This window comes from Kryptolebias marmoratus, linkage group LG2 (genome assembly GCF_001649575.2).
Source record: "Kryptolebias marmoratus isolate JLee-2015 linkage group LG2, ASM164957v2, whole genome shotgun sequence".
Taxonomy (NCBI): domain Eukaryota; kingdom Metazoa; phylum Chordata; class Actinopteri; order Cyprinodontiformes; family Rivulidae; genus Kryptolebias; species Kryptolebias marmoratus.
The window spans coordinates 4,244,977-4,258,469 of NC_051431.1; the positions used below are offsets into that span (position 1 = coordinate 4,244,977).

Below are 13,493 nucleotides of genomic sequence, written 5' to 3' on the forward strand. Positions count from 1 at the left end.
ATTTTTAAAAGAATGATGTTTTTTGTTTTTTTAATGAGAAATATTTGCCCCTCTAAACAATTCTGTTAATAGATAAGTCATTATTTACGGAGACGCAGGGGGAACCGTATCTGATGGGGGAACGGGGCTCGATGTAACAGCAGCAACCTGAGCACATTACTGCCTACTATATGTCAAGAGGACAAATAACACCTTTTCTGTTCAAATTGACAACCTGCCACAGTGGCGTGTGTGTTGATCAAATTCACCCGCCACTTCAAATATTTACCCGCATTTGGCCGGTGGCTTCGAAAAACCCCGCCCATGATAAAAAATTTAAAAAGGCTCCAGTAGTGAGAACAAAGTTGGCCAAGACAGGCATGGTGTAGGAATAGGTGGGCATTAAAATAATGTGCATGGTCTAGAATTCAGTTTTGCAAGCTGTGCAGACAAAAATAGGTTGTGATTTTCTAAAATTGGCCACTTGGCTCCCTGGCGACCAGTCACAAACACTTAGAATTCAGTAGGACTGAAGCGGAAAGTCTATTTTCTCGCAATTTTCTTGCAATTGTGAGTTGCCAACTAGTCTCCAACAGTTGCAGCCGAGTGAAAGATTGTTCTAAACAGCATATAGTGAGTTAAAATGGATGTCTGGACAACAACAAAACTCACAATAACAGAGAGTTATTTTCTTGGATAAAAATGTAAATACTAGTTATTTCATGTCATAGTGAGGTGTGTTGCATTTCTGGGCATATTTTAAAGTAAATGTCTTGTTTACTCTTTTTTTTTTAACAGCATGAAGAGAAATAAAGAGAGGTTGTGTTTTAGGCAGGCAGTGAGGAGGAAAAACTTACTCTTTTTATTTTTCCCACAGAGTATTAGACTGTTAAAGCTTCTCTAATTCTTAAGTGGTCACTCACCTCTATAAACAGAATGCAGTAGCTCTTGGCCAATTGTGACTCATTGCGGAAAAGTCAATGAAGGCAAGACTGCACAGTAAAGGGTTTACAAGATAATTCAACACCGACTCCTTAGGATTTTTGTGTTGTACAGAACTTACAACTGAGATGCCTGTGGCTCTGACAGCAGGTTTAACGAAGAGGTTGAGCTTTGCTGTTACACTTATTAAACATGGCTTAAAATAATTCATTTTGCAGATTTTGTTCAGGTTCTGACAAATGTATCTATGTTATAATGGTGTGCTTGTAATTACTACGTTAAAACTAAGTTTGGAATCATGCTCTGACCTTGAACTTTGTTGGGCAAATGTTACTCTGCAGTTTGCAATTTTTCAGACATTTTTTAATCCAATAGCTCTCAGTTTACTTCACCATTTCAAATAGAGTAGCTCAGCTGTAATTCAAAATATTATAGGGGACAGTTGTTAAATGGAAAATCTTGTGACATCTTTTCATACTGAGATATTTTCACACCACTGATGCATTTTGGCTGAGACCAAACACTCCCCCTTTTTTCCATTTGCATTTTTCTAACAAGCACCAATTTCTGTTTTGTAAAACCAAGGAACATAAATTTCAAAACCTTAAATTAAAGTAAGTAACAATTCAACCTCTATTATAGATTAGCAATGAAAGCGCTTTCTTTTTGTGTCAAGTAGCAAGTTATAGCACAACATTCTCATTTGCTTTACTTTACTCTTTATGTAAAATCTGACTTTTACATGTTACTTGAACAAAGTCAAAATGTTAACGACACAGATAAACTCTGCTGTAGTAATAAGTCATTGTGTCATATTATTTTCTCTCAATTTGGAAAGTTTGAGAGCATTTTTCCATTGATTTCCCTTGTCTGAATAAAAGGGAAAAGAAGCATTTTCTGTCTTTTCTCAGAATGGTTTGAAATGTCAAGCAGAGAATAATAAGAATGTGATAAACATCAAAGATTTATACCTCACAGAGAGAATATCCAAAAGGTTTTTTAAGAATTTTTGCCCTTTGTGTTGTGTATCCTTTCAGACTGTGATGATTTTGATAGAGCAAAAACTAAATATAACTAATATTTCAGTCACTATCACAACAGCTCACACATTAATGTCAGTGAACAAAAAGTTCGACAGTCAGAAGGTCAGAAAAAAGGTATTATTTTGCTCATTTGTTCTCAGACATTGTCAGTCTCCGAGGGTTTTGCTTGTTACTAATAAATGTTTGCCTTGGAGACAAAGTCTGGAAGCATGCACCCTTCACTGTGTTATACGTAAAGAAAAAAAGGTTTTGACACTTGTGGGAGAAGAGGTAGGTGCTCAAAGAGCTGTCACCTTTTACACCCAATTCTGCATCGATGTATCCTGGACCCTGAGGCAACAAAAAATTATCTTATTTGACTTCAGTAAATTGATAGAAGATGTATCTTAGTATCTCACCATAACTAATGATTGTTTAGATATTCTTCTATCTACTGTATCTAACACTGCTTATAGTACATAACAATTACCAGGGATATGTTGTGAAATAATTAAATTTTCATCAGCCCTGTGTAAAAATGGTAATTTAAACTAGGCTGCACACTCAGTACACTTAAACATTTAATTGAACCTCAAATGCAAACCTGTCGTTTGTCCAAAAATGTCCAAACTTGCAGACTTAAATGAAATACTGGTGTCTTTACGCTAAGGACAAAGATTTTGAGTAGGCACAAAATGTAACTTTCATTCAAACTTGGAGGCTGTTCTCAGCATTAGGAAACAATTCTGCAAGATGGCAAAGAAAATAACTGACTGGCAGTGAAGAGAATTGAAACTAACAAACCTCTTTGCTTTTTTTGATTACATCAGATCACAACCCAGCACTGCAAAGCAAACGCACATCAGCCTGATCTTCCTGGTGTAAAAACCGCAATGCTTGGGAAAATCGCAGTTTTCCAAAAGTGCTGTCTTCAAATTTCTTTTGATGCTTCACTATACATTGGGTTTTGAAAACTCACAAATCAGTTTTGATAATATAAAATGTTTAATCAGGCTTAGGTAAAATGGTTGCGTAAAAGCATATTTTATCTTTAGCATAACTAATAATGAATGCATGATATGCTTTTGGGTAATCATTAAAATGCAGTAAAAAAACAAGAAGCTTAATGCATTTCTAAAGAAAACTGACATTTTTCTTGGTTCCTAAAGCTATTTCTCCCATCTTTTCAAAGAAGAGAACTGGCCAGCAGAGAGAGAATTGCAAACAGGTCAGGACTCAGCTTTCCACTTTCATCTCAAAGATAAGCAACACTCTTTTGAGGGCAGTAATGTACACATTTGAGACAGAGAAGATAGATGGTTTGAGGGGGGGAGTGAGGAAAACCATCTGTGTTCAATGAGAAAACAACACTAAACAGATGAAGTGGCCTCAGGTACCACCAATCCAACACAATCTGGCCTGACTCTCCTCTGCAGGTATATTCATGACCATTTTCCCATTGAAACATGAAACCAAAACACTTCAGATGTTTGTCGAGAAGATAAATTACTCCTGGCTTGATATGACCCAAACTATCTGTTTGGCTCAGTGGGTCAGTGATGCACATTTGACTTCTATCACTCACTCAAAGTGGATCACCCACCCACTCATTATTAACCTGGAAGTCTCAAACAGGCTTCTGGAACTGCAGAATCCTTTGGATGGCGAGTCAAATGTCTTTAAGGGTGAAGAAAGGAAGTCCAGTTTTATTCAAACACTTAGACCCTGACTCAGAGTTTCTTTGTTGATAGAACAGAAAAACTTATTAAGTTTGTGAAGCCATTTAACAATTACATTACTCTTGTAAATACATGATAAGCAAGTTTCTTTTAGAAAAGGAATATTTATAAGTTGGTTAACTGGATCCTAACTAGTCAGTTATAAAGCGTATGCTTATATGGTAAAGATCGAAAAAAGTTTGTTTTTTTTTAAGAAATCTTGGACCACAGTCCACTGCACAATGCTGGTTGTTTCAGCTGCTGTTTTTCACTTTTTTCTAGTAGTTATAGTTCATTTTTTAAAAAGGCAATTTTAGGTAGAGGTAGACTGATTAATCAATCAGCATTTGCCACTTTCGAAAAAATTGGCAGTCAGTAATCCTGTGCATGCCAAGTAGGAAGATCACTGTTGGGATGTTCCAAGTAGGAAGATCACTTCACTATTGCTTATATATATATTGGTGTTGATAAATACATGTTTATTGAAGTTAAGCAATTATGCTCTATTTTTGTAAAATGGAAAATACATGGGAAAAACATGAAAATTAAATTTGTGTTGTAAATCGGACAACCGACATTTCTAAGGAATGGCATCAAACAGTAAAAACTACAGTATATTGGTAAATTATAGCTGCAGTCCTTTTTTTGTGTCAGTTTTTGTTATATTTTACTGAATTCTGTAGAGTTTAAGATGTATATTTGCAGGTTTCTCAACCTTTTTTTCTTATTCGGCATATCCAGCAGTAAAGTGACAGGTTAACCTGCACTTGGCCTGTGTGTGAACATTTTGATTGACATTAAACACAGCCTCTATGAGAGTCTCTAAGAGTCTCCCCTGCTTCCTTCACAGCCACTGGATATGACCCAAATCTTAAAAAAAAAAAGAAAGAAAGTCTATTCTTCAGCGGTGATGTTTGAAAAATAGTGCCAGTCAAAAGGTGGGACATCATTTCAATTTGTAGTAACAGAAATAAAAATCCTGTGCTTTCTCACACAATGAGCAAAATCTAGTCACTACGCTCTTAACACTCCCTCAAAAATAATAACCCATCTCTTTAACTAATTACTCTTTACAGCATTACAGTTAAGACATCTGTGATGTTCTGATGGGGTGGCTGTGGCTCAGTGGTTAGAGCAGTTGCCCTCCAATGAGAGAGTTGGAGGCTCAATTCCTGGCAGCAGTCACATGTCTGAGTGTCGCTGGATAAGACACTGAACCGATGTGCCCCATTGGTGTTTAAGCACTGATTAGACTATAGAAGGATTTATTCATATTAGCTTTGTAGAGATAAAGTGGAGTGCTATATAAATCTATAGGTTGATGAGGGCAGATTGTGTTGTAAAGTGCTTTGAGCAACCCGATTGGCCAGAAAGTTGCTATTTAAGTACATTCCATTTACATCTGCAATCTGCTGTAAGCTACAGTCATTGAAGGTGTTTTGTGATTATAAAGAGGTCTGTGTTTGCTTTCCTAAGGCACACAAATGCATTTTGCACTTTCTGTGAGGATGATAGAGCACTGTTGGTGGTGAAACGTCCTCCTCGTGGAGCAACTCTGTTTAACATCTGACTTTTGTTTGATGGAGGAGGGGCTTTGAGGCTTCTCATATTTGGCATGTGAGCATGAGACAGAGACTGAGAGCAGGTGTTGGCAACTCACTGCAGGATTTTTTTTTCCTCGCTCTCTCTCTTTCTCTCTCTCTCTCTCTGTGAAATTCATTTGGCTCCATTTTTATCCCCAAGCCTTGTGAGCCATTTATTACCTTGAGTCCTAGAGTTTGAGCTCCCGGTCCAAATATGCATAAAAACAGCTCTGATCTTTTCTTTACTCTCTGCAGCACGACATCGCTAAGGCCACTGTTTATCTTTGTGTGTACATCAGAAATCTTCTTCAAATGAAGAACAACAGAGCACATTTTTTCTGAACTGTGGTGCCCTTTCAGTGGCATGAAGGGATTTTTTTAGTTTGTAAAACACACTGGAAGTACAAAGCAAAACTAACCACTTTATTTACGGAAACCAGGAAGCTCCAGGTTATAAATTAATGGGCTCCTGCTGAGGAAATATGTCCCGTGGTAATAAATAGTTAATGGTTGACTTTCCTGAGTGTGAATACTCCCAGGAGGTTTCGTTAAATTTACTTTCTGCTACACCTATGTAAAATTGTCTGACTTGGCTGTGCAGTACCTAATCTTTTGTTCCAATTATTTGATTTCCCAGGTCTTTCTGCTGCTGTCCAGAAGTTTTCCCAGTCCCTGCAGGAGTTCCAGTTTGAGTGCATAGGCGATGCAGAAACCGATGATGAGGTGAACATTGGTAAGTACAATATAGCAGACCGGAAAACCCATCTTTCTCTTGGTTATTGATTACGAATATCCTCTTGTTTTGGCAATGATTCCCAAAAGAAAAAAAAATGCTGTAGTGCTAGGTTTAGAAATAAATGAATAAACACCAGTTTTCCATAATGAACTAACCTGTAAAATGTCCAAAAACACACACAGAATGTTATTTATATAAACTAAAGGACTAGGATTCCTTGAAGGAAAGCATATTGCCCCTCATCTTTCATGACAGAGTTTTTAACTGAATACTTCTTGTGCTCAGAAGGAATGGAGTTCTAGCAGTTTTGGTCAAACTTCAAAAGAAAACCCTTCCTGGTTGGCTGTCTTATTCAATATTATGAGATCATGCAAGATGTGTTAGTGCATCTATCAGTTGTAGATGTACATTCATTCATTGAAATCTGTCCATTTGTCCATTGGCTCATGAGATACTTTGCTAACTGTACAGACCAACAAATGCACACGTATGCACACTCACAGACACGAGCAAAAACATGATTGCTTTGCCTATCAGCAGCGGGCTATAAAAATAAATAGTGGCATAAAATGTACCCTATATACAGTATGGTTTTTAAGACCATTCACTGCTTTTATTGGTTGAAAAATTTTGGTAATAGCTCCTTTTTCTGTCCCCAGCTAGAAATTTTCCTTATCAGTCTGGTGTCTCTTCCTTCATCATGCATTTAACCTCAATAGTTTGCAGGGATAGTTAATGTAGAAGCAATATTTAGCTCATTTTAAAAGCTAAAAATAACTGTGAACAGAGCTCTTTTCTTACCAGTCATAAGTCTGCTTGCTGTGATTTCTTTCCTCCTCAAACCTTCTTTTATGTAGAATCTGTGTAGCAGGTTGTTTCAGTCCATCTCAAACTTTTGTTTTTTACTCATTTCAACTTATTTTTCCTCTAAAATGCCCTTATAGTCTTTTTGGTACATTCAATACATGCAGCAAATGACCTAACCTGTCTGGGGTTGGGTTTCTTTCTAAACAACTTTAATTAATGCATTCCTGAAAAGCGCTGCTTTAATTTTCTCTATGCATGGATCATTAAGCCTGTACTACTGTGGCCTGACTATAACTGATTATAACAGATCTCCAACTTTAAGTTTTACATTTTGATCACTTTTTAGTGAGAACTTTCTTGTCCTTTGACCATCATCCCAGTTATTAAAAACTTTTTTTTCACTAAGCTTCCTAACAGTTTTTTGATTAAGAATGTTTTGAATAATAGTACATAGATTCATTTATATTGACGTGTAGTTTTTTTAATTATGTTTTTGTGATGGATAAAATATTAATAATCTTTTTTTCTTTGGGAAAAAGTGTTCAGACATTAGTTTCATTCCATTCTCCTTTAAAGGTACTCATTGCAAACTATAAAAGCAAACATTAAAAAGGTTTCCCTGAACAAACGGTGCAGTCTGAAGGAGTTTACTTAAGTAGTTTTCCAGATATATTGATAAAAAGTTCTAACATGCACTAAATCTAAACAAAATACTCAGCTGAATTTGCCTAAAAGTATGTAGAACCTTGAGTCACTTGAATGACCTGCATTAGGCTGGCCATAGTCTGAGTAGGTAAACAAATATGATGGAACTGGACAAGCGCAGAATCTCGGAGAAGAGGTTTAGATGGAAATATAAGAGTGAATCTGCTGCTAAACACAAACGAAATGAGAGACAAAGATAAAAACCACTGTTGAGAATATTTTTTGAGGATCAAGCCGGGCGGTGGAGCGTCATAAAGACAGAGCTCAAAATTCAAACACAGCTTGTGCAAAACTTCTGCTAGACTGATAAGTTTACCCTTTTAACATTTTTTTTAACTCTAACACTTGGAGTGTTTGTAACTTGAATTTTAATTTATTTCCAGTCTATGTTATATGAAATGCTTTATTCAACAAATCTGATTATCAATACAATACATTAAAATGTTCATACTTCTCGATCCCATATAGCTCCTCCATGATGTTAGGTAAAACAAACACGTGGTAGATGGCGGCCATTGACAAATTTTGCTAACAAAATTTTCATTTGGGGACACAATAAACATCAAAATGAGGAACATCTTTATCAATTTTTTTAACCGGTGTTCATGGCATTGCAATAAGTATCTTTAAAAATTATCTTTTTTTTTTATCTGTAAACACTGTTGATAAAGTACTGGTTTGTATTGTTTTTTGTTTCTTTGTTCGTTTTTTGTCTTTTAGGTGCTCTTAAATTCATACAAAAGATAATAAAATTGTGTTTGTGATCAGTTTTTTTAAAGTAGATTTGATTTTTGTTGTTTTGGTTGTTGCTGTCTTTCAAGAATTTTGGCATTTTTATTGAAATGACCAAATGTACTTCATTGACTTTTGGTTATGGAGACACTTTAAGTCCTTTAAGTCCTTTGATTACAATTACAATTTCCACAGATGTTCAGTCGCACATCATGGCAGAGTAGCTGTGCCAACTGCACAAAATGTAGCTCAGTATCTTCTCTGAGGACTCGAACATGTGGAGGGTCCAGGGATACAACTGCCAACTGAGCTGTTACAGGTCAATTATTCCTGGCTACAATTACAAATACAGACATTTTTGGCCCTCCACAGAAACATACAATAAATGGTTCATTTACAATTTTACCATGGAAAATCACTTTCCAGTAGAATGGACTATGCAGACAGATATTTGTGGTAATTGTACACACACATACAAATCCCTGCAACTATTGGCAAGGAACTCTGTTGTTCATTCAACTTCTGACGATGCTATAAATTGAGTTGGCTCTGAAAGTTAATCAGTTGTAGATGTCAATCCATTGATTTCTTCCTGCAAGATTCAATAAAATTTGTCGAGTGGTCCATGAGATATTTTGATAAAAACACAGACACGCACACACTTGCACAGGCAAAATCATTATGGCTTTGTAAGAATCAATGGTTTTAGACAAAATTTATGGTCTAGCTTTGAGGCTTACAGATCTTAAAGTACAGAATAATTAATGCTATTGATGTGCTTATGATGCGTCCTTCTGTCTCCGAGAGATCAGAAGGACTAATTGTGATCGGTGTCAGAGATTAATGGAGGTGAAAACCTTCTCGCCTTCATCAGGTGTATGAAAGCAGCTGTGCAGGAGGAGATGTTGGCTCTAATGGGCAGAGATGCCAGTCTGGCCCCTTCCTTCTCTTCTTGTTTTGCACCACTCTCATTATTCCCAGCTCACGTCTCTCAGTCCTTGCTGAGCTGTCGACAGCTGAATTACTGTCCATCTGTGAGGGCTGGACTGCTTATCGGCCCTCTCTTCATGAGGCTTTAATGTTCATCAGAATGCTAAATGAATAGTCTGTTTCTTTTTTCTACACAAAGCTGAAGTAACCGTACGGTGGCCATGGGCACAGTTGCTAATTATGCTTAATGGAAAAATCCACACCCAGAGCCAAGTCTCATTAGAATAAAGCACACTTTAATTTGAGGCAATGCTCCCATTCCCAGGCCTACTATAAAGAATATGTTGATTACTGATAGAGCAGTGGTTATTTTAGCCTTTCACCTGTTTCTGTAATGCAAACAATTAGCACAATAGCAACAGTTAAAACAGCAGCGCCAAGTCACACGTTAAGAGGAGTTTATGAATTTTAAAATGTAAAGTAATGTCAAGCTTTTTAAAACAGTACAAAATTTGAAATTTGTTGCATCAGCAATACTTTTGCTATCACCATTTGTGTGTAAGTGTGTGGGTGATTGTGTGTCTGTTATTAAAATATCTCATGAACCACTTAATGGATTTTAATTAAACCTCTAGAAATTAGTGGATTTACATCTACAACTTTTGGAGTCAGTCCACTTCAAAATGGCTGCCACAGCCAGCTGATCTTATAAAACAAAAATGTTTTACACATCTTGACCTAAAATTTGGTTTGGTTGTAGCCGGGAGTCATCCTCAATTTATACTTTTAAAGCTAACTGATCACGCTAGATCTGTTTCTAAAACTTTGCCATTAACTCTTGTAGTATTTTAGCAAAATATCTTGTGAACTGCTAGACAGATCTTAATGAACCTTTCACAATCTAATCATTGGATGTACATCTACTACTGGTTAACATTTGGAGTCTGCACAATTTAACATGTCTACCACAACTAACTGATCTTTCAAGGTTTGCCTGGAACAGGTAAAAACTTTCTTTTCTTATTATTAGATGGTCGTAATTTAACACTGCAATAAAAGACCATATGCATTCCTCCAAGGAATGCCAGGCCTTTCTTTCATTTTATTTTTTTCAGAATAGGACTGAGTTTCAATTTATGTGCTCTGTATCCCTTTCCCCCCTCTGAGTTGTATTGTCACTGTGTTCACTCACCATCTCAGTGAGAAAAGGCCAGGAAAACTATTTGAGGGGAAAAATGAAACAGCCTGTTGAAATCAATCTCGCCATCAATGAAACCAAGCTTCCTGACTGACACAGGCGGACCCTTGAGTGAATGCCATCCATGATCTTGATGTGGTATCGGTACAGTTCACTTTGATGCTCCCAGCCTCCCCAAGTAACATCGGGATGCTGCCAGACGGGTTCACCTGACCTTTTATCGATTTCACTCGATGACTTCCTGCAGTGACATTCACATTCCATGTCCGTTATCTACGAATCAATAGGGGCAAGAGATTGATGTAGCTATAGAAATTTAAATTTTTCAAAAAGTTAGAGGCCCCCTTCATTCAGAAGGTCAGTCCTTTAGAGCTGTTCAAAGCCTTTTGGGAGCAAATTGGATGAGCACAAGTTAAGATTAGCACACTTAAATATCAAACAGAAACACTTATATTTGAAATGGAGTGTAGGAAAATAAACTTATGCAAGAAATTTTACTATAAACTTATCCTCATTCACCTTTTTTATTTCGTGCAGTGATTCATCATAATTATTGCCTTTCCTCTATTTACTAGTGAATTATATGTGAGCTGCAACCCCACTTTCACTCCCATTTCCTTTCTAATCTTGTCCCATTAGCGGCTCCTGCTGTGGCCTTTACCCCCTGAGAGGCTCACACTGTGGATAAAGGAGCTGGTAGCGTTAATAGAAGGCCAGCTGCCCACAAGATCCCTGGCACAAAATCATTGCTCCCTGCTTTTTAAAAGCTTTGGTGTGTAAATGGACCAAAGTGTCTAAGATGATGCATGGGTCCCCGTGCCAGGCTGTCAGGGCTGATAATGATGTTACTGTGTTGGCAAGCGAAGCAGCTCGACCACAGCTAAACGGCTGGACACAGGGGCTGACCAACAGAGACCAAATTGTATCTGGCCTTCGATTTAATGAAGATGTGAAACTATCAAGACTCAATTTTCGCGCAGATAAGGTAAAACGGATTGTATTCTGAATGCATCTGGCTGTGCAGAATGTAATACAGGCTACTGACGTTTATCCCAGGTGGTGTGAGCACATCACCCCCACATCAGTCTCTTCTACATTTTGACAGTGTATTGTAAAGGAGAAGAAAGTAAGGAGAAGCAATCAGTGGAATCCATTCAATTGAAGTATTGTTTCTTAAGGCTAGGTATGGCTTGGTTTTAAATTGGACAGCTGCATGCTTTTATTACGCTCTGCACTGAAGGGTCTGAAACGACAAAGAAAAACATTTTGGCACAGTTCTACAGTACCTGGAACATCTGATCTTTAATGACTGCAACATGTTTGTTTTATTGTCTTATCAGAGTAACGCGATGGTTCCCAGTTTGTACCTGTGCAGTGATTCCAAACATGTTAAGGCATTCAATTATCAAACAGATGGCATTTATTTCTATGTTGGTACTCAAATTTCCTTCTTTTTGTTTCAGCGCAGTCATTTAAAGAGTTCTCCCAGCTGTTGAGCACAGTTGAAGAGGAAAGGAGACGCTTGGTAAGAATGCAATTTATTAAAAAAAGGACAAAACTAAACAGAAATTGTGGCAACTATTGTGTCACTTAATTTACAACACTATTTATAATGCGTGTGAATAAAGAAATCACAAAAGCACACGTTGATTATTATACCTGACTTTTCTCTGATCTTTTTAATATGCATACCGGGATTAGAGTCACTCTGAATTTATTTTCTATGCTAAACTCCAAATGTTTTGTCTTTTTAAATTATGCTAACCAATCAAGAAAAACACAATTTAGCTGTAGTTGCAGAAAGGAATGCCATTAACGCTTGCTTTAATTTTAAATCTTCAGGTACAAATCAATTCATGTTTTTACCTAAACTGTAACAAGACCTTATTATAAACCTAGCATGTAAAGACATTAGAATTATTGTTGATGTTACCATCCTGTACTTTAGTCACTTCTTCTTTTGGGTTTTTGAAGATATCTATATTTATGTTAAAGGCCTAGCATTCCTTGTAGGAATGCATATCATCCCCTAGTTTTCATGCCACAGTTATAGACTAAGATCATCTGATGTTAGTAGTTAAAGCTGTGTTGGTGAAACCTTGAAAATAACATTATGTGTTTGAGTAAGCTAAAGTTGATTATCTGTGGTGGCCACTGTTAAATTGTGTTGACCTCAAAAGTTAATCAGTTGTAGATGTACAGCTGATAATTACTTTCTTAGAGTTTCACTGAAGTCATTCCAGTGGGTTTACAAGATATTTTGTGAACAGACAAACAAGGTTGGCTGCAGCAGTTAATGCCAAGGTTTTAAGCAAATATGTTGGCCTCAGAGTATGTGTTAGGGACGAAGCTCAGCTACTAACACACCATGTTTGAGCTCAATATCTGCAAAGTGGGCTGATTTATAGCAATTTTTGTGCTTCCTAAGGTTGTTTTGCTGTGGTGACCATCTTAAATTGGTTAATTGGTTGTAGACGTCAACCCAGTGATTACTTTCTGAAAGTTTCATTAAAGTTTATGAGGTGATTTACAATATATTTTGCTAACAGTACAAATAAATGAACACAGAAGTGAAAACATTATTGCTTCACTTTCGGCAACAAGTGGTAATTAATCTCAACAAACATGAATGCAGCGAAGGAACTTTATGAAAACCTTTTTAAGGCCTATTTTTTTATGTGATTTATTCCTGAGCTTAGATGATTTTAATGCAGTTGTTACTGTTTATTGTGTCATACAGAAAGTGACAGTTGTAGTTCTGGTTGGCTGGTCTAAAGGTCAGAAAACAAACCTCCAACAAGGCTGAGTGTCTAAAGACAAACCAGGCATGACGTAAAGGCCAAGGGCAAAGGAGGTAGAGGATGTGTCTCAGTGGGTGTCTGAGTGAGACAGAATTGCTCCCCAACTCTTAACTTCCTGAACCATCCCACACCCTAACGTTATATGCAAAACACAGATGATTTTAAAGCACTCCCTGTCCTGGCTTTCAAAGACAATCAATATATCATCCAGGGGTGGAAATTAGCACCCGGCACCCGCCAAATGCGGGTAAATATTTGAAGTGGCGGGTGAATTTGATCAACACACACGCCACTGTGGCGGGTTGGCAATTTGAACAGAAAAGGTGTTATTTGTCCTCCT

At 37.1% G+C, this 13,493-nt stretch overlaps 1 protein-coding gene across 4 annotated transcripts in view; it reads left to right on the forward strand.

Moving 5' to 3' along the window:
* LOC108236019 (rho GTPase-activating protein 42) overlaps positions 1 to 13,493 on the forward strand; it is a 95,743-nt gene that overhangs the window by 29,348 nt on the left and 52,902 nt on the right. For all 4 annotated transcript variants that reach the window (XM_017416429.3, XM_017416430.3, XM_017416431.3 and 1 more), the window contains exons 2-3: positions 5,882 to 5,977; positions 11,816 to 11,877. In XM_017416429.3, coding sequence (XP_017271918.1) covers positions 5,882 to 5,977; positions 11,816 to 11,877 — 158 coding nt within the window. The remainder of the gene's footprint in view (positions 1 to 5,881; positions 5,978 to 11,815; positions 11,878 to 13,493) is intronic.